At 45.0% G+C, this 24,843-nt stretch overlaps 1 protein-coding gene across 2 annotated transcripts in view; it reads left to right on the top strand.

Annotated features, from left to right (window-relative positions):
- Window positions 1–294: 294 nt before the first annotated feature.
- The window catches only part of LOC147626660 (MADS-box transcription factor 23-like), an 84,207-nt gene continuing 59,658 nt past the window's right edge, over window positions 295–24,843 (top strand). The window contains exon 1 of one of the 2 annotated variants that reach the window (XM_086816970.1): window positions 295–710. In XM_086816970.1, the coding sequence (XP_086673096.1) occupies window positions 505–710 (206 nt within the window). In that variant the 5' untranslated portion in view covers window positions 295–504. The remainder of the gene's footprint in view (window positions 711–24,843) is intronic. The other variant, XM_086816969.1, reaches the window with a different exon arrangement.

Genomic DNA, 24,843 nt, shown 5'->3' with positions numbered 1-24,843 from the left:
AATAAATCGCATCCAACCGACTCACGGGTCACGCGAGACGACTCGCAAGTCACGACCTGACATATTTGCAAAATTCTAAAATGCAAAATACCCCCCGAAAAAAAAAAACCCAGTTGCGAGAGGGTTAGGGAAAAGAATACGGGTTCGTCTCATATGCAAAATAAATAAATGAAACTCTGCAGTGGTGAAAAGGACTCGTGTAGAAAAAAACAGAATTGTTTCCTGTGGAGTAGTAACTCATGCACTGGCAGATAGGTCACGCTCGGAAACCGTGAAGTATTAAGAGGGTTGCGCCACACTCCATGTGCCGGCCTCGCCATCACTTTCGTGACGGAGTATGCAGCAGGTCTCCTTTCCCTTCTAGGTTTTCCCGTGACCCGTCCTCCCCCTCCTCAAAACAGGCAATCTTGCGATTCTCATAGAAATACACACAACCTTGCACCCTGCCGCGACCATACCCGGCAACCACCCTCGCCTCGCACTTGCAAGGTCGGCCAACCCATTATGACGTCGTCCCGTACCACTATTTCCCAATCAGCTGCAGCCGACCTGGCTCCCCCTCCCCCTCCCCTCCATCTGCTGCTGGTTGATCCTGCGCCTGCGGAAAACCGACCATCATCCTCCCAGGGCCGTCCCGTCCTCTTCGATGCGGAGGTGGACGTCGCAATGTTCTCCGCCACTGGAAAGCTCTTCGGGTTCGCCAGCTCCAGGTAGGCGGTGCACTCTACTTCTAAATTCTCCATTGTATAATGAATTAAAGCTTTACTGTGTTTTCAAGAGTTGGAATGGTGTGTGCGTTTATGTACAAGTAGAATATAAACAAACGGCCTTCTCCTTTCTCAAGGAAAGCTGCTATGCAGCCCCCAACGATCAAAATGATATTTCCTCCGATGAAATCACAAAATACTTTGATGAATAATCTCACTCACAAAATAAATTTGCGTGTTGATTTTTGGAGTTATAAGCACGTGTGTGTGTGGTGGTGGGTGTGTGTACTGTGTGCGCGAGAGAATGTTCCAAGACTCCAACTCAACCAGCTTGTCCATAGAAATCAAGAAAGTTTTTCTTCAAGAATTTGTGCTAAGATTATGAGTTGTGTGCATCAAAGAATTCTCCCAACCAAAGGACTCTATTGTGGTGGCTACGTCAAACACACTGGTTATTCACTTAATAAATATATGTAGTATGGGACCAGCGCGATGCTGCGGCATTGTTTGGAATGGCATATATATATATATATATATATATCGTATTTAATTTATGTATTTTTACACACATAAAGTAATTGCAATGGTCCGTGCGTCTAAGAGTGCGAGTGTGAATGAGAGAAACATAGACAAATAGAATACTAATGATTTTAGGAATCACTATGCATAGTTTGGCATTTCAGTTGGTGCCTTAGGAGGCGCCATGAAAATAGCTACAGTCGTCAAGGCACTGAAATCTTGGATGCAAGCTTCTTTTTCTCTGATTGTGTATAAATTTCACGCATTAATTCATTAATTAATGATGACTGCCATCATCATTAATTAATTTATTGTAAGCTAAGGTGGAACCTTTGAACATAACGGTTCTTAACCTTTATATTATAGATTATATTTTTATTCTATATTTTATTTTAGTTTGCTAATTATGTGCGATTGCTCCTCTTCGTGGATGCATATCGGAGCCTGCGTAGTCTTCGTATCGGATGAAGTCGCCAACTGTGCCACCCCTTGAGATGGAGAAAAGGGCACACGTAGCGAGGGAGCCCGATATGAGCAGGCCCAACGTGTCGTCCCACGTGAAGCTCTTCGGATAGAGAGTAGGAAGACCCCACAGCCGCAATAACACTTGGTGTACACCAGCCCAGCTTGCCTCTGACAAAAACCGGTCTCATAAGCTGACGCTCTGGCCTCTACAATGAAGTTTTGTTGTCGCCTCCATGCACTCAAATATATATATAGAGAGAGATACACAAATTGAACATTGAACATAAACTAACTTGCAAGCCTGAGACGACATAAAGAGACAGAAAAACATGAATTGAATGTGCAATGACCTACCTCACTTTTGGAGTTTGCAGATGCAGATGCTGCAGACGGTTGGCAAATGGTAGGGAAAAGGCAGTGTTTGGCACTTTGTATGGCATGGGAGAAGAAATAGGAAACACCGACACCAAGAGAAAGATGAATCACTGATGATGCCAGGAGAAGAGAAAGACGAATCGTTGATGACACCAGGAGAATCTCGTAGCTCTCCTTCCTCGTCAAAGCTCGTTTCAGTTCTCCTCGTCTCTAGGCCGCCATGTAGAAGAAAAAATGTCTTCCATTAATATATAGTATAGATTATGCTTATTCACACTAAACACATGTTGGTTTAATTTAAAGGATGTGAAGCATCGCTTTAATTAAAGAAGAGGGTGACCTTAAAGCTAAATTTTTTCTAAGGTGTAATTTGGTCAAGGTTTGGTGCTCTCACCCTCTTCGCACTTCCATAGCCTTCACGAACAAGCTTTTGATTCATGATTCTTTGTTGCATTTATACAAAAAGTGCACATGTGAACAATTCACATGATGTCAAGGTAGCTCTACGAGCATAATTTATAGAATAACATTTTCAATAAGAGTACGATCCTTTGTGGGGCACCTTGTACATCATGTTGGGGCTGCTAAAAGTCATATCAGGTGTTGGAAAAAAACATCCATAGTTTATCGTCATCCAATGTGAAAATGAGAAGAAGCACAAAAAATGCCTTCAAAATTACATGCGAATACCGTAAGAATATATAGATGAGATTTTGTGTTAGAATTTGGATTTGTAGTTGACCAAATCATGGTTAGGTGGCTTGCTTCTAAAAGTAAAAGCACTCAACACAAGACACTCAATGTCTATGAAAACATATCAAGTTTCTAGTACTAAAAGGATGTAATTTTTTGGAAGAAAATTGAAGTGTTTATAAATTTACTTTTTGTACGCAAAATTATAAAGTACCAAATGAGATTGCATCATCACCGAAACCAACAATTCTAGGATAGTCCACACCAAAGAAAATATTTGAAGTGTGTTTACAAAAAGAAAGAAAACTTCGTGTAAACTATGCTCAAATCTAAACCACGAATAAAACTCTGTGTAGACTAGTATGTCCAAATAATAATCATGGAAAAATATACTTTTAGATTTTCTCATATATATTCTTTTGAAATTATAATTTTTTGTTGAGAATACTTCGTAGGATTCTTTGTTGACCTCATAGTTATAGAAAAATTTTAAAGAAAAATATCTACGAAAAATATAGGGTTGGATTTTGTCTTATAAGACTAGCTTAAGGTGCCCAAAGAGGAGTAAAAGAAGTGGAGAGCTAAATAAGCAGTTACGTGACTTAAAAAGTAAGTGATTTATTAGTTTGTTATAATTTGTAATGTGATTGTAAGGTTCAACACTTAAGTTGATGAAAATGTGATGAGCTATTCTCATGATGTCTTGCATTCATTAAAAATTTGGTCTTGCAACACTAATTCTAAGCAATTCACGTGTACAACAATATGTAGTATATCATCATTTCTTTGGTCTTGCAACAATAACCTTGACAAAAACACTTCAATACAAATATGTAATGCATTGGACAAAGGCACATGAGCTATAAAAACTAGAGTACGAAATAATTTGGGCCTTAATCTCACTCACAAAATAATTTAAGCATTAATTTGTGCATTGGTTTTTAGAGTTATAAGGACATGTGTGTGTGTGTGAGTGTAATCTCACTAGATAATTTGGGCCTTAGTTTGTGAATTGATTTTTAGAGCTATAAGCACGTGTGTGTGTGTGTGTGTGTGTGATGAACTATTCTCGTGATGGCATACATCCATTAAAAACATCTTTGTTCTCTATCATCACTAATAACCAAATAAACTTCACCATACTAATGATGCCAAGGTGTGCCTATGAGCACAATATGCTAGAACAATACTTTTCAATAGGAGTATAATCGTGTGTGAAAGCATTATATAACTGGCATGCGAGGGCTACTAAAAATCATATTAGAAGTTGAAAAAATTCTTCAGGTTATCATCATCCAATGTGAATATGAGGAGAAGCACAAAAATAAATGCCTTCAAAATTACATGCGAATACTTTATGCATACATACAAGAGTTTTTGTGTTGTAATTTGGGATTGTAGTTTGAATAAATCATGGTTAGGTGGCTTGCTTTAAATGAAATGTTTATAAATTTACTTTTAACATGTAAAATTATAAAGTACCAAATACGAGTGCTTCATACCTATAGTAACATTTCTAGGACATTGTTTTTACCACACTAAAGACAATATCGAAATTATTTCTAAGCAAGAAAGAAAATTTGTGTAAACTATGTTCAAATAAAAACCATGAAAAAAATTGTGTAGATTGTATTTACATAATAACAATGAAAAAATATACTCTTAGAACTTGTTCAGTTTTTTTTTGAAGCTAAAAGGTTTTATTGAGATTATTTTCATAGAATTTGCTTTGAAACCTTATAGTTTTTAAAATTTAAAAAAAACACAACTCCCTATGAATGCTATAGAGTTGGAGATTTCATTTTATAAGACTAGTTTAAGGTGGCCAATGAGGAGAGAGCTACTTTCATAGAATTTGCTTTGAAAACTTATAGTTTTTAAAATTAAAAAAAAAACACAACTCCCTATGAATGCTATAGAGTTGGAGATTTTATTTTATAAGACTAGTTTAAGGTGGCCAATGAGGACAGAGCTATATATGCAAGTTTGTTACTCGAAAAGTAAGTGTTTAGTTTTAAGTAGCTTGTTATAATTTGAAATGTGTTTGTAAGATCCAAAGCTTAAGTTATTCAAAATGTGGTGAGTTATTTCATGTTGTAATGCATTCATTAAAAAGAAAGTCATGAATACATTAAAGGAATTACAAGTTAACTAAAAAGCTTACAGAGTATTAAGATTAGTATAACAAAGAAGGATATATAACCATAAGCACTAGACTTTGAGAAACACTACTTTGGTCTTGCAGTACTAATTATAAGCAAAACACATCTATAAGAATATGCACAATACCATAAACTCTTTGGTCTTGCATCACTTACTGGATGTAAAACACTTAAATACGAATATGCAGGACAATGTACAAAGGCACATGAGCTACATGAACTAGAATTATAAATGATGTGATGTGCATGTAAGAATGTATCTCTTCAAGAAGAACAGTCGTATTTTGAGTTGGGATGTGCATGTAAGAATGTATCTCTTCAAGAAGAAAAGTCGTATTTTGAGTTTGGGATTTTAAACTCATAAACTTAAGTTGATCAAAATGTAATGTGTACATTATTTCATGCATTGATCAAGAATCAAAATCTTAGACATAAATAATTAAGGGGTTGTGAAAAATCTTATATTTTATTAATGTAAGCTTTGGAAAATATTATATCCGTAATTTTTTCGACCTTAAAACATTAACAATAAGTAAACATTTTTGTAAGAATATGTAGTACATTCGATTAAGGTGGGTGAGCTATAAGAACTAACATAGAGAATTATTTGACATGTATGTATGTGAGAAAGTATCTCTTAAATGAAAGTAGTTTTAAGACCATTACTTCATGGCCAAATTATTAATTTCACTTTTGTTGTTCTATCAAGATCATTATCCTAATGTGTGGTATTTTACTTATGTTACATTGCCTATTAAGGTGAAGTTACAGTGATATCAAATGAGAGTTCTTGTAATATATAGTTTCTATTTTGGATTAAAAAACTCGAAAACATAGTTTTGTATTTCTTTGTTTTGTGAAGATTAATAAACATATTTTTGCATTAAAAAAAGGATGAGATACCAAATCAAATACAAGCCATGGATTTTAAATGTGAGTTTTAAGTTATTTAATAAAATAATGGGGATGTTGAGTTAGTCTTTTCTTATGTTATAAGTAAAGGAGACTTTAAGAGATAGTAATGTACTATAAGGATCTCTTAAGAAAGATATAGTATTGTAATTTTCTAGCACAATGTGATTTTCATAATTTTAAATTGTTTTAATCTTGATAAGATTTTGAAACCATTATCATTTATTGATACTATCTTTATAAATTGCATTTCTTTAAAATAGAATAGTTTAAGAGACAAAAAAGCAATTATCTAATTTTGCCAGTAAAGGTCCAGACCTAGGGGATTGCACTCATTAGTATGAAGTACACACGTCCCACTCATCCTAGGGAGTAGCACCTAACTGCCATGAAAGCTTAGGTATAAGGTTCAAGAAGATGTAATAGACATATGTCAAAAGATGATACAGGTGATAAAAGGTGCAATAACCTTAACCAAGATCACTTATATAGTGTCTGGCCATTTCACACAAGCTAATGAGTATGTCCATGCCCCAAATCTATACTCAAGGGGCCCAAGGTCCATGTGACTAAGTCCATATCCATGCATGTGCATGTACATATATAATTGCTTCATTACAAACCATAACCTCCTAAAATGATTTCATCCTTAAAATTAAAGGGTGGTTGTGCACAAAAGACACATATAAAGGCTACATACAAAAGCCAAAAATCACATCCAAAATTGAATGTCAGTGTCATCATCAAGGCATATGATCCCTCTTGGATCAAGAGAAAAGGAATATTGTGCAAAACCGATGATGAAGCTAACAATACATCCTCTGAGTCTAAAGCAAAGCCAAGGAGTTGTATGACCCCCAAGGTGAAATGGAAAGAATAATAGACTCTCGTTTGATGATGAAGGTAATCATGAAATTACCTAGATCAGAGAGAAATATGGACCATCCAAACTCTAAAGTAATGGTCCTCCAACCACCAGGATCAAATGGAAAATATGGAAGACCAACGTTGATAATAATGAGGCTAGCCCAAAATTCTCTTGTTGCATAGGAAAGACTAGCAACTAGCTCATTCTCATAGTCATAATGTGAGTCCAGCACTAAAGAAATCCACACGGTGAACTCGAAACTCATGGTTAGAATGTCAAAATGTCTTGTCACAAAAGAACCATCGTGCAAGCCAAGACAAGGATGTGCCATAGGTGCACCTGAATGTCAAGCCACATAATCAAGAATCAGACACTGCAAATGACAAATGATGCACCCGAAAGTAAATGTTGTCTCTCCCTATAACATAGGATTGTATCGATAATCACAGGAACCAAATGCACATAGCTCGTAGTTAGCATCATGCAAAGTCAGGTAAGAATGGATGTCAGTATAACTCAAAACTAATGAGGCACAATATTCTATATTCATGTGTGTATATGCATGACTTAAACTATGCATCATATCCTCATGTGAAAATATCTCTATGTGTGCATGATTCTATAAGGATAATATGGTCAATAGGATCATCATAAATGTCATCGCGTCACCAAGGAGACTGACAAGATATCCACACATAAAAGATAAATAGAATCATCATCCATAAAATCCCTAATCTTAGAATATACAAGGTCACTCAAGTAATCCTCATAGATAGGATCTATCTCCATCAATAATGCATCCAAGAAAATATCTAAGTCAAATGTGAAACTCTCTGTATCTATATGACTAATCATACAGCATCTCCTATGAGATCTCACCTCAATGAAATCAACACTACCCTCATGCACTATATCTCACTATTCAAACACATAGACTATACCCAAGTGAACACTGCCATGTACACTATGAAGGCTAGGAATAGTGGTATCATGAACATCTCCATATGCAAAAGCCCTACAAGAATAGCCTATCCTATCTACCATAAGGAACTCAAGCCTATGCCCATAAGAATCTCGAGAACCCACATGTGAACAATCAATAAACTCGTGTGCTATACTAGATGTATCACTAATTGAATGCACACTATCCTCTAAAATGGTTCCATGACCAACTAATGTATTCACATGATCTATAGAAAGAATGGAAGTATCAATGCTTGATGTGCTCACTGCCATCTCTACCCTTGAGATCATGCCCACATGATGTGAATCACACACATCGCAATCATCATGTACATGTGTCAATAGCATCATGTGCATTTGTATCACTATGATCATGTGCATGTGTATCATCACATGCACATGTATCAATATCATCATAAGTGTGTCTGCGGTACATCCATGTATTTGATATATCATCATAGGCATGTGGGTGTTTTACATCTCATCATCTGAATCTGTGTCGGTGTAGTCCATGTCCTTAGGGACGTAATCATAATGGCTCAAGAGAGTAGAACACTCATGTAAGATGCCGAAGGAAGAATCATCCCATGTGAACAATACCGAACCATCCGTTTGAAGGTAGTCAAGTAATGACACAATGAAATCTCCATGTGAGGACCAACCAGACCATCTATCCCAAACATCCACCTCATCTCAAACAATTGTCTCTAGTCACTAGACATCAATCCTCGAGCTCAAAAAACCACTCATGGCACGAGTAGCTTGCCTCATCATAACATGAAGTCGATGAATGAGGGTTTGCTGAAGTCCTAAACCTCGAAGTGCCAAAAGCATGGGTGAATGTGGCAAAGAAATATGATCCATCACATGAAATGTTAGCTCATGATGATAACCAGCATAACGCCATGAAAATAATACATCAGCATCCCTCCTAACATCAGGATATGAGATATGGTAACATAGTGATATCAATGACAACGACGGGGTGTAGAGTGTCGATCTCGAAAGAGGGGTAAAGTAGTAGCAAAAACCCATGACTATATGCATACACTCTCCACAAAGTACCCCTAAATGTGCAAAACACATCCACAATAAAAATGTGAAAACATGCTCATAAAGCACCAAGCATGTGAACAATCCCAAACAAAGAGTCAATGCACATGAATGATGCCAACTAGAACACAACATAAGCCAATGAGTACTCCATGTGAAATAATACTCAAGGAGTGTGAACACACCTCATCAATCACAACACGTGTGAACAATCCTCCACACAGAAATCAAGGTGTGTGACACACCTCATCAAGCACAATGTGTGTAAAGGCTCCACCTCTAGGGTTGAATGTGGAATGAAGAAATGAAGTTGAAGCTACCTCCAAGCTAGACTATGCATGATGTGTTCCATGTTAGTTCGCTAAACCCGTATGCAGGTACAATCCCTTTAGAAGTGAAAGACGAAGTGGAACAGATATAGTTCATGAAGCTGAAGTGATGGCTCCAGATGAGATCCTTTTACACCACTTCAAGCATGGATCTGACTGAAGAAAAAGATAGTTTCTCACAAAGCTTTAGGCCCGAGGGACCCATGAAGCGGTATGGCTTGACTTTATTGAGATGGACTATTTGGAGGCTATGCAGCTTCCGTCAAGTAGAAGGGGATGTCATGTGCATACCACACTTACATGCCACGTAGACATATCTGAACAAGGTGCAGGACTTGGAGTGGAAACTAGTCCCATGTGAGCCGAGTCCGGGAACAAGTCAGCCAAGGTTCCACTCCATGCATCTGAGGCCAGGTGTGCATTGTCCTGCACATGAAGCAGTGCCAGTTCGTACTATGAGTCTCCCTCTCGAATGATGTCAGATAATTTGAGTATCTAGTTTGTGACCAGGTGCCGAACTTCTCTAGGTGCATTTAGGTTGCATGTCTAATGGGAGGTCTTTGAGGCACCCTAGAGAGGGCCAAGAGGCCCATGCTTGGGCTAGCATGTTGTCAGCCAGACCTAGGGTGGCTTGGACAACAAGGCAGCCAGCCTTAGGGCTTGGCCAACATGGCAGGCCTAGGCAAACCAGTCGACTAGGCCAAGATTATTGTGGGCTAGCCCATGGTTAGCATGTGCATTCTCAAACAACCCATTCAGGTGACTGGACAAAAATGATTTTAGGGCCAGCCAGCACAGAGTGTGAAAGCATTGGACTTTTTAGCATTTAATGTTACTTTATAGCAAGTCGTATAGAGAATTGCTACATGTAGAACTAGCCGACCAGCACCAGTAGAGGTAAATAAACCCAACTCTAGAAATTCAATAGATTCATCTCATATTTCACAAGGAGTTGACGCGTTCTAAGGGTCAAGACAGGCAAGGGGAGTGCTCCAACCAAGGTGAATATTGCAGGTCAAGATTTAATCTTTTTTTTTTGTTTATTTACATCATTATAATAAAGCAAATACACCATTCGTGGTGGGGGCCCTAGAGAGGGTATTTGGGACCCAATACTGTGTCCTCTTCTCCCTCTCTCTCTCTCTCTCTCTCTCTCTATTTTCTACTCATCTACTTCAGTCTTGTGTGTTATATTTGTCGTGAAAGATTGCTAAATTCTGAGCTTCGAAGTTACCGATTCGATCACAAAGCTTCCGCGTGTTACAGTTTACAAAGTAATGTGAAGAGCTAGTGTTCAAATCAAATGTAAAAGATTCTAATAGCTACCACAGAGGAGAAGAGATCAAAATTGGGTCAAATGTGAAAGGGAAAAGTTAGATTTTGTTAAAATACATGGTGTGAGTTCAAGCTTAGCAATGTTTGAGTGAATCTCACAATGGAGATGATTATCACATAAGCAAACTCACACCAATGAAGCAACACATGAAACCACTTAGATGAAGATGAGATATGACCAAAGAGCAATGGAATGTACTGGAGTCATCACGTAGACATAACCACAAACACATGCTGAAATGCTAATGAGGATAGTATTTCCATAAAGGACCACTTAGTATATTAAGCACTAAGCAAGTACACAACGTATGGAATCGACTCTTTGCGCATGTCTCACTAGTGAATGAGTAGAATGCCCTATTTGTATAGGGGCATGAGAGGGGGGTGCCTAGAGGCCTAGAATCACTCCACCTCTCCTCATCTCTCTCACTGGACTTACCTAAAATGTGATAACTATAATTAAGGAGTCACCTACTTGACATACACATAGTAATCAAGTAAAACAAGGGTCTTCTAACCTTAGACCACTTATTCTAAGGTACCACTAAGGATGGATGCTAGATCACATAATTTCGAACACCCTCCCTTGATCAAGCATCCATACCACGTAGGGTGTGCTTGGATTAGTCTACCACTAAGATAAAAATGTTCCATGTGTTATAAAATGTCATACATAGCAATGGCTAGAATAATGTGTAAGAAAAGTTGGCCATCTCCTTCTCTTGTTGCTTTACCTTTCCCGTCTTTTTCTTCTCTTCATCCTTCTTTCTTTTGAAGCAATCCTTGATGATGTGACCCTTCTTTTTGCAATATTACTAGGTTCAAGGAGCCTTGGTCTTTTTCTCTTTGTCCTTAACTGTGGCGGAATAGGTATGCTCCATTTGAACTAATATCATTGTTTGACATATCAATCATATATCTAATATCGTTGACATAACACTGGTTTTGTCACCTTGTTCCATCCTATAAAGTTTCTTTCTTAAGAAGAACCTAGCAAGTGCATTGGTTTACCAAAAAATGGATTTGAGCCTAAGCCATGCTTCATTAGAATTCTTTACTGAGCTCACCTGATTAATTTGGCTATCACCTAGCCCATAAATGATGAGGGATGAAGCTTTGGATTATAGATTGCTCTATTTGGTAATGAGATCTGGATATCCATTTGGCCTTTTTTCAGTGCCATTGACCACTCCCCACATGTCTCTCTCTATAAGACACATTTACATTATGATGCACCAAGTATAGTACTTGCATTTATCTGTTTTATCAAACATTTTTCCCACCATATTTGCCATGGTACTTAACCTTACACACAAACAATGTTCCCAAATTACACAAATAGGAAGGTTCTTTATAGCTCTAGGACTTTAGAATGGAGTTGGTTGTCACAACAAAGAACTTCACTCAAGAATACCTTCACCAAATAAATGTACGTGTATGAACACGAACTCTAACCACTCTAGGTAGCTTGTCTTTGATATAATATGAATATTTGCTTGGGGATTGAATGGTTTGTTTTTACTTTTGCACTTGGGCTTTGGTTTTGGTTTTGATGAATCCAGGCATTATCACACATCATGTGTATGCACACTTTAAGATGGGATACACAATAAAGAATGCTTGTGAACTAATCACACATACACCCACAAGCACTAAGATGTATCCTATATGTAGGACTACACTTCCATGGAAAGGAGATTTGATACCATGTTAAAAGACATGTTGTGAGCTTAATCTTGGTAATGATTAAGTGAATCACACAATGGAGATGATCATCACATAAGCACACTCACACCAATGAAGCAACACATGCAACCACTTAGATTAAGATGAGACATGACCAATGGGCAATGGAATATACTCAAGAGTCACCACTTAGACATAACCATAAACACATGCTAGTGAGGATATTATTTCCACAAAGGACCACCTAGTATATTAAGCACTAAGCAAGTACACAAAGTATGGACTCTAATCTCTCCACACATCTCACTAATGAATAAGTAGAATGCCCTGTTTATATAGGCTTATGAGAGGGAGGCTCCTAGAGGCCTAGAATTATTCCACCTCTTGTAAGATTTCTCACCTGACTCACCTAAAAGGTGATGACTATAATCAGGGAGTCACGTACTTGACCTACACATAGTAATCAAGTAAAACAAGGGTCTTCTAACCTTAGACCACATATTCTAAGATACCACTAAGGATGGATGCTAGATCACATAATTTCTAACAGGTTTATGGGCAATATAATTGGAAATGGTGTGGACAAAAGTAGAAGATTAAAAACCCTAGCTAACATTTCCTCTTCTTGTCCCACCTATTAGCTCATGGTGGTGACCACTTCATTTCTCCTCTCTGTGCTCTCCATAGCTAGAGATGGTGGAAGTCGAGTGTTTTTGAGCTACGTTGAGCCTCCTAGGCGTGATGAAGCTTTCTCTCTCTTTTTTGTTTTGTCTTGTTAAGTTGCATTGTTTTCTTACTTTTTTTAAATGCGATGACATCTTACTTACTATGCTGCACTCACCCCAAGATGGCTGAGCCTTGAATCAATCAAGGCGATGAAGCCTTGCTATGCTATGAAGGACTACAGTCCCATGGAAAGGAGCTTTGATACTATGTTAAAAGACATGCAGTGAGCTTAATCTTGGTAATGATTAAGTGAATCACACAATGGAGATGATTATCACATAAGTATACTCACACTAATGAAGCAACACATGCAACCACTTAGATTAAGATGAGATATGACCAATGGGCAATGGAATATACTCAAGAGTCACCACTTAGACATAACCATAAACACATGCTAATGAGGAGATTATTTCCACAAAGGACCACTTAGTATACTAAGCACTAAGGAAGTACACAAAGTATGGACTCTACTCTCTCCACACATCTCACTAATGAATAAGTAGAATGCCCTGTTTATATAGGCTCATGAGAGGGGGGTTCCTAGAGGCCTAGAATCACTCTACCTCTCCTGAGATCTCTCACCTTACTCACCTAAAAGGTGATGACTATATCAGGGAGTCACGTACTTGACCTACACATAGCAATCAAGAAAAACAAGGGTCTTCTAACCTTAGACCACTTATTCTAAGATACCACTAAGGATTTGCCACTAAGGATGGATACTAGATCACATAATTTCTAAGAGGTTTATGGGCAATATAATGGGAAATGGTGTGGACAAAAGCAGAAGATCAAAAACCCTAGAGCCAACATTTCCTCTTCTTGTCTCACCTATTAGCTCATGGGGGTGACCACTTCATTTCTCCTCTCTATGCTCTCCACAGCTAGAGATGGTGGAAGTCGATTGTTTTTGAGCTGCATTGAGCATCCTAGGCGATGAAGCTTTCTCTCTCTCTCTTTTGTTTTGTCTTGTTAAGTCACATTGTTTTCTTTCTTTTTTTAAGTGCGATGACGCCTTACTTACTATGCTGCACTCACCCCAAGATGGCTGAGCCGCCTTAAATCAATCAAGGCGATGAAGCCTTGCTATGCTGCAGTCATATGACGAAGTCTTACTTAGTGTGTTGCAGTCATAGTTAGATAGCTGAGCCTTGAATCAATCGAGGCAATGAAGCCGTTTGCAAAAGCACAACCTTTCATGTGATGAAGTCTTACTTACTGTGCTGCAGTCACTCCAAGATGGCTGAGCCTTGAATCAATCAAGGCAATGAAGCCATTTGCAGAAGCACAACCTTTACGCTTGTCTTCTACACCTTGGAAGCACAAACTTTACGCTTGTCTTCTACACCTTGGAAGTGAGCCTACAGTAGCAGAGCAAGCACCGGGTTGTGCCCATCACTGCTGTGTTTCACTCGGCCATTGATCAAAGACCCTCAGGGAAACCTGGCATTGAGCAGAAGATCAAGCGTCTTAAGTGTGGGCCTCAATCTGGAACTCAATTACTTGCACTGAATGTTGCAACTGTGCAATGTGATGAAGTAGGATAAAGCTAGTAAACCAAGACTTCTTGAAGTTTGATCTGAACTTGATGATTTGAGAGACAAGCTTGTATAAAGAGTTGCAGACCTTTGGTATGGTGCTCTTCAAGACATTGAAGTGTCCATTCGGAAAATACAGGTTGGTACGGATGAAAATAGTATGCTCACTGCTGAGACTGGGACTTAATCAAATAGCTAAGGTAGTAAGCAAGTGGATAGGTATTCTTGTTACTCACCTCGGTAAAATGTGAAACAACATTTGATCGGTTTGGTTTATCGATTGCTCCACATTCTAGCACCACATTTTGATGGTTGGTCTGATGTGCGTTTAAAATCAAGATGAACCTACAAACCCGCCTAAGAAGACTGAAGCAAAGCTTGTAGATGTGACGACATCATTGTCATGCCTACACCCGTGAACAAGGCTCTGTATGCTAGCTTTGTTGGTTTTTTTGTTGGCTCTTTGTTGATGATAAGTTGATGCCTACTCCCACCACTCACACCTGGTTGTATGAATGCCAAAGTAGGCCAACCGAAGTCATTCTCTTTGTTGATGCCATACTAGGCCAACCAGAGATGTCCTCTTTGATTCCAAAATAGGCCAACCGGAGATGCTCTTTGATGCCAAATTACAGTGGGATGTGCATAGAGATGAAGATTGCTCAGAGGCTTACCATGATTAAGCTGTGCAGGTTGTGATTACTACGTTATGGCACCTTTACACTTGCTTGCATCTACGTAAGTCTGTTTGGCAACTTCACCCTTCCTTATGTCTGCTTAAGTCTACTCGACATTCATCTCTTGCCTATCTCCATACTTGGTTAACATGCAAGAAACTTCCCTAGTTGAGCCTTGTTAGAGAGAAGTTTCTACCCATAGGGTTTCATCATATAGGTTAAAGAACCCTGAGCACTGGTTGCACTAGAGAGTTGTGTTCGAATCCCAACACAGTTGTAATCTTGCAACTACAACTGTTTGGATTTAGGTTTCTGTAAGTGTGTACCTATCTATGTTCAATATTTCTTTGGACAAGAGATTAGACTTCACCACATTGATGAGCATAGATCATTGCTGTAAACTCCTTCTTAGTCAATAAACTATCATGACCACTTCAAACCACCAAGTGTTGCAATAATTTTTCATTGCTTCCAACAAGATTCAATAATCTTGTTTACTTGCATCAAATCAAGAAAGAACAGTATAGTCGTGTTTATCTTGCATAAAACTTTGTAATATTTATGGATTTCTTGAGGTTTCAATAAATTTTCCTTAAAGAAACATAATTCTTGCAAAGAAATGATCAAGATTAGGAAAGTTTCAATCAAGAATCACTTGCTGCTCAAGTTTGCAACAAGATTTATTGATTTGTGTACTTAATCTTGTAAACTTTATAATTCTGTATCAAGATTCTTGAAATTTGATTTTGTGTAGTAAGCTCTATTTAGATCTACAATTAAACTACAAATTGCACAATAATCTGCATAAAAGTTCTCATCAATAGGACTGTAATTTGCACATTGCACTACTCAAATCTACGTATAGAACTATTAATTGCATTGAAACCTGTATAGAATCTTCAATCTTCACCAATTCTTGATAAGAATTGTATTTTAAAATGTACACAGCACCATTTTCCATGGCTACCATCACATGACACTAGACTAAGCGAAAAGGTAGTCTGTCTATTTTTTTCCCACCAGGACTGTCGATCTGCTCCTGCGAGCTCCGCCTCATCCCCCTCCCGTCTACCTTCCCCTCCCCGTCTACCTTCCCCCTGCTGCTTCTCACCGTAGCGCGTTCCCCTCTCCCCCCGCTTGTCCCCCGCCGTCTCCTCTGCCTCTCTCCCCCGCCTCCTTCCTCGTTTCCTCCCCCGCCATCTCTCCCCCCCGCCTCCTTCCTCGCTTCCTCCCCCGCCATCTCTCCCCCCCCGTCTCCTTCTTCGCTTCCTCCCCCGCCATCTCTCCCCCCCGCCTTCTCCTCCGCTTCGCGGCTCTTCCCCCCGCCTTCTCCCTCACCTCCCCCTCCGTCTCGCCCCTCCTCCCACCGCTAGCTCCCCCGCCTCAGCTCCCCCCTTCCCCCCCGCTCTGCCCCCCGCTATCCTCTCTCCTTTCGCCTCTCCGTTTCCTCGTAGGGCTGTGTCCCTCCCGTTGGTGACCCCGGTCTCTGGCCTTTTCCCTCTGGAGGACTCCATGGAAGCCGCTCCGACTACCCCTACCGATTCCGGTCTCCGTCTGGAGTTCACAGATGCAGATCATCAGTTGTTTGTTTCCACAGTATCCGCTCTTGAGGCCTCCTCCTTGGTCTGCAAGATAGTGGGTAGCCATCCGATGCGGAGAGAGCTTCGCGACCTTTTGCAAGGCAGCCTCGTTGTCGTGCCTGCCAAGATCGTTAGCGTCGATTTTTTGGGACGTGGCTACTACCATGTGGATTTCGAGTCCCCCCAGGCAGCTCAGACGGTGCTGGCTCGGAGCCCCATTGCCCTCCGCTCATCCCGGGCATTCCTGGCGCGATGGACTCACGGTTTCGACCCCGCTTCTGACCCGCTATAGCAGGCGCGATAGGTTTCCCCATCACTATCTGCTTTCCTGGACTCCGCAAGGAGTACTTGCCCCTCTTGTCATCCATTGGCAAGGCGTTCGGGCAGGTGGTGTGGAGACGCCTCAGACAGCGGCTTCAGTGATAGCTCGGGCAGTAGGACTCCCGGCCATTCGCGTTGTGGTTCCGTCACCACCGGAGTCCCTCCCGAGAAGACGATCCTCCTCCCTTGTCTTTCTGGAGGACATCTGATACAGCGCGTGGAGTATTCGGGCCTCCCCGGCCAGTGCTACATCTGTCGGGAGATGGGCCACCTCGCACGCGCCTGTCCCCGCAAGGGGGTTCATCCTTCATGCTCTGCCGCCTCTGGACCCCCTTCAGGAGGCCTGAGGGGTGGCCATCCACCTCAGAGACCGGACATCCCTGGCTCGTCTCAGCAGGCGCCATCATCTGACGAGCAGGCCCTGGCGGAGGATGCCGCGTAGACCCAGGAGGCTAGCGGATGGCAGGAGGTTCGCCGGCGGAAACGCCCGACTCGCAGGGACCGTCGCAGACGCCAACAGGCAGCACAGGCTGGCGGACAGGCGACTCCGACTGGCGTCCAGGCACCTACCCGCACTTATGCTCTAGTCAGGGATAGGCGGCCAGTAGGTCCCACCCTGATGGACGAGGATTCAGTCTCAGTGCCCGTTGAGGCCGTCGGTGGAGCCCCCCACGTGGAGACCTCGCTCCTGCCTCCCCCCACGGCGGGGGGGCCCGCCCCTCCATGGAGCAGATTCCTGAGGATCCCGGGTCGCACTCTGCGACCCCCGGCCCCTTTTCCCCTCACTCGATGAGCACTCCTTCCACCCCCTCTCCCCCCCAGCCCCCCGCTCCCGCCTCCCCCGGCGGCCCCCCTGACACCTCTCCTCTGGCAGATGCCTCTCCATCCTCTCCTCGCTCTCCCCCCTCCTCTCCGTGAGCCACCATCCCTCCCTCGGCCTCTCCAGGATACTCCTCCAGACCACCCATTGCCCCGGGGCAGCGCAGCTGGGTAGGCCAGAGTTCAGTTCAGCGACTGTTCCACCGCCACTCCGGGCCGGTGGAGATGGCGATCCTAGCTTCGCCCGCCACACAGAGTTCTCTCCAGCCTCCCTTGGGGGGGCCCCGCGAGTGATGGGGCTCCCAGTGGATTACGGTTTTTTCAGGTGTCTCCAGCTGGATGCTGGCCCGTTCGAGACACTGGTCGCGCCCTTGCAAGTTTGCGTGGTGTGCCATCCCTCTCGTTCTCCTTCAGTGGTGGTGAGCAGCATGGTGGCCTTCTCCTTTCCTCTCAGTGTTGCCCCAGGCACAGCATGGGATTGCAACTCTGTAGAGGAAGTTTTGCGTGATCAGATACTGGAGTTTTCTCACCACTTCAGTGACTTGGGGCTCACGGACCTATTGCAGACCCGATTACACTCAGCCCGCATGAGCTTGTTTGGTATAGAAGATTGGCGGGCGGATCCGGTCCACACCTCAGTTGAGGCGGTGCTACTGATTCTCCTCCACACCGCCCCAAGGATGCAGCCTACCTTTAGATACATATATGCAGAGGATTGGTCTCACGCCTATGCCCTGGACAGGGCGAAGGTGGAGTGGGGCTGGACACAGAGACAGGTCACCCTCTTTTTGGAGAGACTCCGCACCCGGACAGATAGTGACTATTCTCCCTCCAAGCCGGCGCCCAAGACTCACAGAGTGGAGGGCAGCTCATCCGGGCCGGCTGAGAGGGGTGAGCCAGTTTGGCGGCTGCTTCACTTGCCATAGCTCATCCATGAGGATCCTCTCATGGAACATCCAGGGTCTTGGTGGACCTCGCTGCTACATTGGTCAGAGCAGACTTCGCCAGGAGATCCAGAGGGCTCTCGTTGGAGGACCCATAGATATCCTTTTCATCCAGGAGCACCACCTTTCTGCCGGGCATACCCGCACCTGCGGGAAGATCTTGCCAGGCAGGAGTCACACTTTTTGGTCACCGGCATATGGCTCCCAAGGGAACCAGGGTGGAGTATGCATCTCAGTCAGCGAGCAGCTTCTATCCAAGGTTGTGGATTCTGGCCCTCTGGTCCCAGGGTTGAGCGCAGTGGATCATCCTTCGGGTTGGGGAAGACCGCATTGGCTTCCTCAACTTCTACGCCCCTAATGGGGCGACCGGGAGAGCTGAGTTCTGGAGCACCATTAGGCAGTCTCTCCCCATGGTAGACCATTGGTGCCTAGGGGGGGATTGCAACATGCTGAAGGATGCAGCAGACAGGATGAGGGGCAGCCAGGAGACCATTCATGGGCCAGAGCTCGCTGCCTGGGAGGAACTAGTGCTGGAGGTGAGAGGCCAGGATCCGTGGACTCTCTCGGAGTTTGGCAGGTTGCAGGGGAGTTTATCTTTCTCGTGCTCGGATAGACGGGCCACAGGAGTTAACCTTTCCCGCATCGACAGGTTTTACATTGATGAGTGGGCTTGCGATAGAGGTGGCACTGTGGGTATACTTGCAGGCTCCTCGTTTTCAGACCACTTTCCAGTGCTTCCCCAGATCGAGGACCCTACGAGAGGAGAGGCCAGAGCGCCCGGATTCCAGATCGAGGACCCTACGAGAGGAGAGCGAGGCCAGAGCGCCCGGATTCCAGATTGTCTCATAGAGGAGCCCGAGATTGCGACCAGAGTTGAGCAGGTCTGGTAGGAGCTTCAGTTCAGGAGAGGATCGGCAGCCAGCGATCTTGACAGGGGTTTGCAGGAGATCAGTAGGATGCTCAGACAGGCTGCCCTCGATCGTCTGGAGGCTTTCAGAGAGCAGGAGAGGAGCCTGCGGAGGAGTCTAGCTTCCCTTCAGAGACTTCAGGAGAGGGATCCTACGAGCCCTTGGATTTTAGAGCAGATGGAGTCAGCTCGCACAGAGATCAGATCCATCGAGGAGAGGAGGGTGGAGTTCCGATTCCATGCTCGCGCTTCTTTTTGGACACAGGCTGGAGACAGAGTGACTCGAGATTTCTTTGAGGCGACAGGGCCTCGCTTCAGACGAGAGGGTCTCAGGCGTCTTCGGTAGGCTGATGGCCAGGTAGTGGTGGATCCCCCCAGGGTTCGGGCGATCGCCACAGATTTTTACAGGGATTTGCTCTCTGCTGAGCCAGCAGATGACAGGGTGAGAGAGGCTCAGGAGGCAGTCTGGAGCTTCACGAGACCGGTTGTGCCGGCCCATTTGTAGCACTCCCTTCTCTCCCCCTTCTCGGATACGGAACGGGAGGCAGCTCTTCAGGCACTTCCTCGGGGCAAATGCCCAGGAGAGGACGGTCTCTCAGTGGCTTTCTTCCAGAGGTATTGGGGACTCTTACATAGGGGTTTCAGATTGGCATTCTAGGAGATCATGGAGTCGGGAGACATGCCGGACAGCATGGCAGAGGGGTTGATCCACTTGATCCCCAAAGAGGGAGGAGACAGACTGGAGATTAGACAGTGGAGACCGATCACCTTGCTAGGCACGGCCTACAAGGTCCTAGCTAAGGCGATCAACAGCAGGCGGCTTCAGCCTCACCTTTCGGACATCATCCACTCAATGCAGACAGGCTTCATCCAGGATAGGAGCATCCTGGATAACATCTTCTCTTTCTGGGAGGCTACGGCTTTGGCTAGATTTCGGCAGGAGGATCTGGCAGCGCTCCTACTCGACTTCGAGAAGGCATATGATCGGGTGGACTGGGCCTTCTTGGAAGGCACTATGGAGAGGATGGGCTCCCCCCCTCAGTGGATCCGTGGGGTCTCTGCAGCACTCTACACATCGGCTCATAGCCAGGTGCTGATACAGGGCATGCACGGAGAGAGGTTCCAGCTCTCGTGCTCGGTGCGATAGGGGTGCCCCTTGGCGCCCTTTCTTTTTCTTTTTGTGGCAGAGGCCATGAGCACTTTCTTGACGGCACAGGATACAGGTTTACGAGGCCTCCAGCTCCCCATCCGCACCTCGGAGGAGCTCCTAGACTCGGAGTTTACGGATGACACTGCTGTCTATCTTCAGGGAGGGGAGGAGAACCTCCGCCGCTTCGCCTCAGCCATGGACAGGTTTTGCAGAGCCTCGGGCGCTTTGATCAACTGGCACAAGTCGTGTGGGTTGTGGGCCAGTTCTGTGGCCCCCCGACTTGGAGGCCAGTTGATGGGTTTCAGTGGCTGCCCCCCGGCACTATAGTGCGCTATTTGGGATGCTATGTGGGCATCGACATATCTCCGGAGCAGCAGATAGCCCCCCTTCTTCTGAGCATTCGGAAGAAGCTTCTGTATTGGAGTACCGCTCGTTTATCTCTGGCTGGCCGAGTGGTTGTGGCCAACCAGGTTCTGCTTGCTACCATGTGGTACATCACTTCTTGCTGGGCCTTCTCTCGGGCGTGCATTGGCCAGGTGCAGCGGCTCATCAGGAACTTTCTTTGGTCCGGTGGCGACGAGCAGCCCGCCAGGGCCAAGGTGGCATGGGCTGTGATCACTTAGCCGAGGGAGAGAGGCGGCCTGGGCATAGTTGATCCTATTTGTCAGAACCGAGCTTTGCTTGGCAAGTTGGTGGTTCGTGGCCTCCTACTAGGCACTGAGCCGTGGAAGGAGTTTCTTGTTTCCAGGATTCTCAGCCGCACTCCTTCTCTTAGCGGCCCCTGGACCCCCAGCATCAGGTGGATCTTTACAGAGCAGCGATCCAGAGGAGTGGGCCTTGGCTTCGAGGAGCGTTTTGCAGCTAGCCTTCTGAGGGCCTGGGAGCATCTGAGGCCGTCCCTCTTCCAGACTCCCCCGGGCACCGATCAGGAGCGCCTGAGGCAGCCATTGATCTGGAACCCCTTGATCCGACTTCCCAGTGGTCATATGGTTGGATCGCGATCTCACGTGTCGTGGGGCCCGTTTAGTTTCGGCCCAGCCCAGTCCCTAGACGACTGGATATGTTTTCAGCAGCTGCCTCTAGAGGTTCAGGAGAGGAGACTCAGCGGGATGAGGGGCAGAGAGTTGATGAGGCAGGACATTGAGGCAGCCATCCCCCGGGAGTGGCGGACTCCAGTACAGGACCCTCCACCTCCACAGTGGATGGGCATCTTTACTCGGCATGAGATCCTTCTAGCGGTCTGCGGCTCAGTAGAGAGAGTCGCCCCACTCACCTTCGAGGTGGGAGAGGGAGGCCAACTTCAGAGGACCCGACTAGATTTGGATGAGTTCCAGGGTTGTATCTTTCAGAGGGTGCGGGTGGTCGGTGTGAGGTGAAAAAAAGAAAGAAAACCCTGCCTCTACAGCTCTTCCACCTCGCAAACTTGGAATAACACACACGAACGGGGGCACCACCAGCCACCGGCTGGAACACTCTCTCATGCTTCACCACCCAACCCACGCCAGACAGACAGTAAAAACAGGGGCACCATAGACAGAAGCAAACACCCAGCAATTATATTCCAGTTACAACACTGTATACAAGCTTCTCCCGACACAGAAGCTTTACTCACACAACCATTAACAAAACACTCAGGCTTGTCACTGCCGAGGATACACCACATCCCCAATCACCACGAACCACTCGCTTGCATGCTGTACCAACTACACCAGAATGAACCCGGCCACTCTCACTTCAGAAGGCGCCCACACCAGCTAACCCTCAACTCTCTGCAGCCCATCACTTCTGCATGTGTCGTCAGCAGCAGCTCGACCATCATCTCTTTCTCAGTCTCTGTGTTGATCCTCTATCAGCCTTGCAACAAACCCAAGCAGCTTATCTGCCCTGGTACCGGCCCACCACCAAGCAGCAACACCTGTCTCTGTCTCTACCTTCACTCGGCACCCTGCTCTGCCCACTTCACCGTCGGCTTCACCTACGCGGCCCACACCAGCCCTCGTAGATCACCTGTCCATAGCCACACGCTGTCTACTTGTCTTCAGTGTCCACTCTGACTGACCGAACCCTTCACGGCCTGTAGTCGCCGTTTCTCAGCTCCTCATCCAGCTGCGGCTTCACCAAGCCCGTCCTCTCTGCTTCTGCGCATCCAGCTGCCCTGCAAGTCTTCTTGCGCATGCCCTCCACGCATGCCTTCAGCACCTACCTTGCCCATAGGCAGCCTCCTCACGCCAGCCCATGCAACTTATGCACACCTCAAAGGCGCTCAACTCTGCGCTCTCGCTACAGTCACCTAGACCCCAAGACGGCCTGTCCCACTGGCTCCCACACGCGGCCAGCCTCTCTTTATCTCCTTGGCTGACTCCAGCACCTACGCTTCAGCTACGCCAGCCCACACTTCACAAGCCCATCAACCCAGTCAACTGCTCTCACCAAAGCGCCTCCACATACGCTGCGCATCACCCTTGCCTCTCCACGCTCTCTTTCACGTCTGCAGCTACGTCCACCAGTCCGTCTCCTCTAACGCCACCAGCTCGCCCTACAGTAGCGCCAGAGAACCCCCACGCCAGCCTTTCTCTCTCTCTCCTTGCGCTGGACAGCCCGTTAACCCACACGTCATGCTCTCCACGCCTGCAGAGCAGCTACCCACTGTCTTCGCTGCTTTTCACAAGGGGGGCCCCAACAGTTAACACGTCGCTCACACGACCAGCTACCTTGTACAAGCTTCTTACACGCCGGCAGTAGCAGAGTCACCAGAGCGTCGCCTCCATTGGCTTCCACACGGCCCACACAACCAGAACTCTTCGCCTGAGAGCCTCCTCAGCAAAGCGACCCCCACATCTCCGAAGCGGTCTCTCCTTTTCTGCTGCAGGCTGCCGACTCGCCACCTCTTCGCCAAGCTTCTGGATTGCACACTGGCAGTTAAATATGCCTCCACGTGGCTATTACTTTGGTTGGCCATGCTTATTATATTTCTTTTATTTTACTTAAAGCCTAATAGATGGCCGCCCCCAATAGCTTTCACACCAATACTCAATACGACCTTGGCCACATCAAATATTGCTTCCCGGTTTCCACACACATTCAAACCCAGCCTTATAGTGCCCATGCTTTCCACATCTTCAAACACAACCAGGTGCCCAGTCCATTTCTTGGACGCGTACACATTCAGACGGCCGAGTGCTGATATCAACTCAAGCTGACCACGTTCCGGACCGGCCTCAAAACAAAACCATCCACAAAATCACTCTGCCAATGCATTCAAAAGCCAAACTCTTCACAACTGCCATGCACACGTATGTACACGAGCCCAAAAGATCTTTCAGAAAAATACCTGACATACTTTGCCAACCCCCCCATCTGCTAGAGCATTCATGCTCAGCAGTCAAAAGAAAATCCAGTAGTTATCCACTAGGATCAAAAGGGAACAGCAACTCAGCATCCCATTCCCCAGCATCTGTTAAACACCATGGCTGCGTCACTGCATACCAGACATCAACCACATGCATCACAACATCACTCACGTCCACTTCATCCACAACAAACCTCCCCGTCTTCAAAATCTGTGGCATTCCAACATTTGGCATCCCATCCATCGATACCAATGAAGGCCAGGTTCCAGCATCTTGACCCTTCTGCACACCAAAATCCACATCCTCTCCAATGGGAGTGTCCACCAGCACTTCCAGCTCTTGTACTTTAGGCATCTCCTCACAACCATACAGCTCAGCTGGCTCAGAACCCTTGTCCTCATGGACTTTGCCTTTAGCATCTCAGCAACATGCAAAGAAGCCTTTGTTACACTCTCAGCCATATCTGCATCCATCTCCATCTCTGGCTCCTGCTCATCAAGGCTAGCAACTTCCCAGATATCATCCTCAAGCGCAATACTCATCTCACAACGCTCTTCATCAGCTAAATCCTCATGCATACCTTCTTCAGTGTTGCCAACCCCCCTGGTATCATCGTCCAAAGACTCCCCAGCACATAATGGAAAAACATCCACATCATCCATCGCAGGTACCATATCACCATCAAGCTGTCCAAGAAAATCCAAGATGATGGGATCTTCCTCCACACTCTCCACATCCGCATCACAAACCATCTTCACTTC

This window comes from Cibotium barometz, chromosome 22 (assembly GCF_041138505.1).
Source record: "Cibotium barometz isolate CiBa-2024 chromosome 22, ASM4113850v1, whole genome shotgun sequence".
Lineage (NCBI taxonomy): Eukaryota > Viridiplantae > Streptophyta > Polypodiopsida > Cyatheales > Cibotiaceae > Cibotium > Cibotium barometz.
This window is presented reverse-complemented; position numbering and strand designations above follow the sequence as displayed.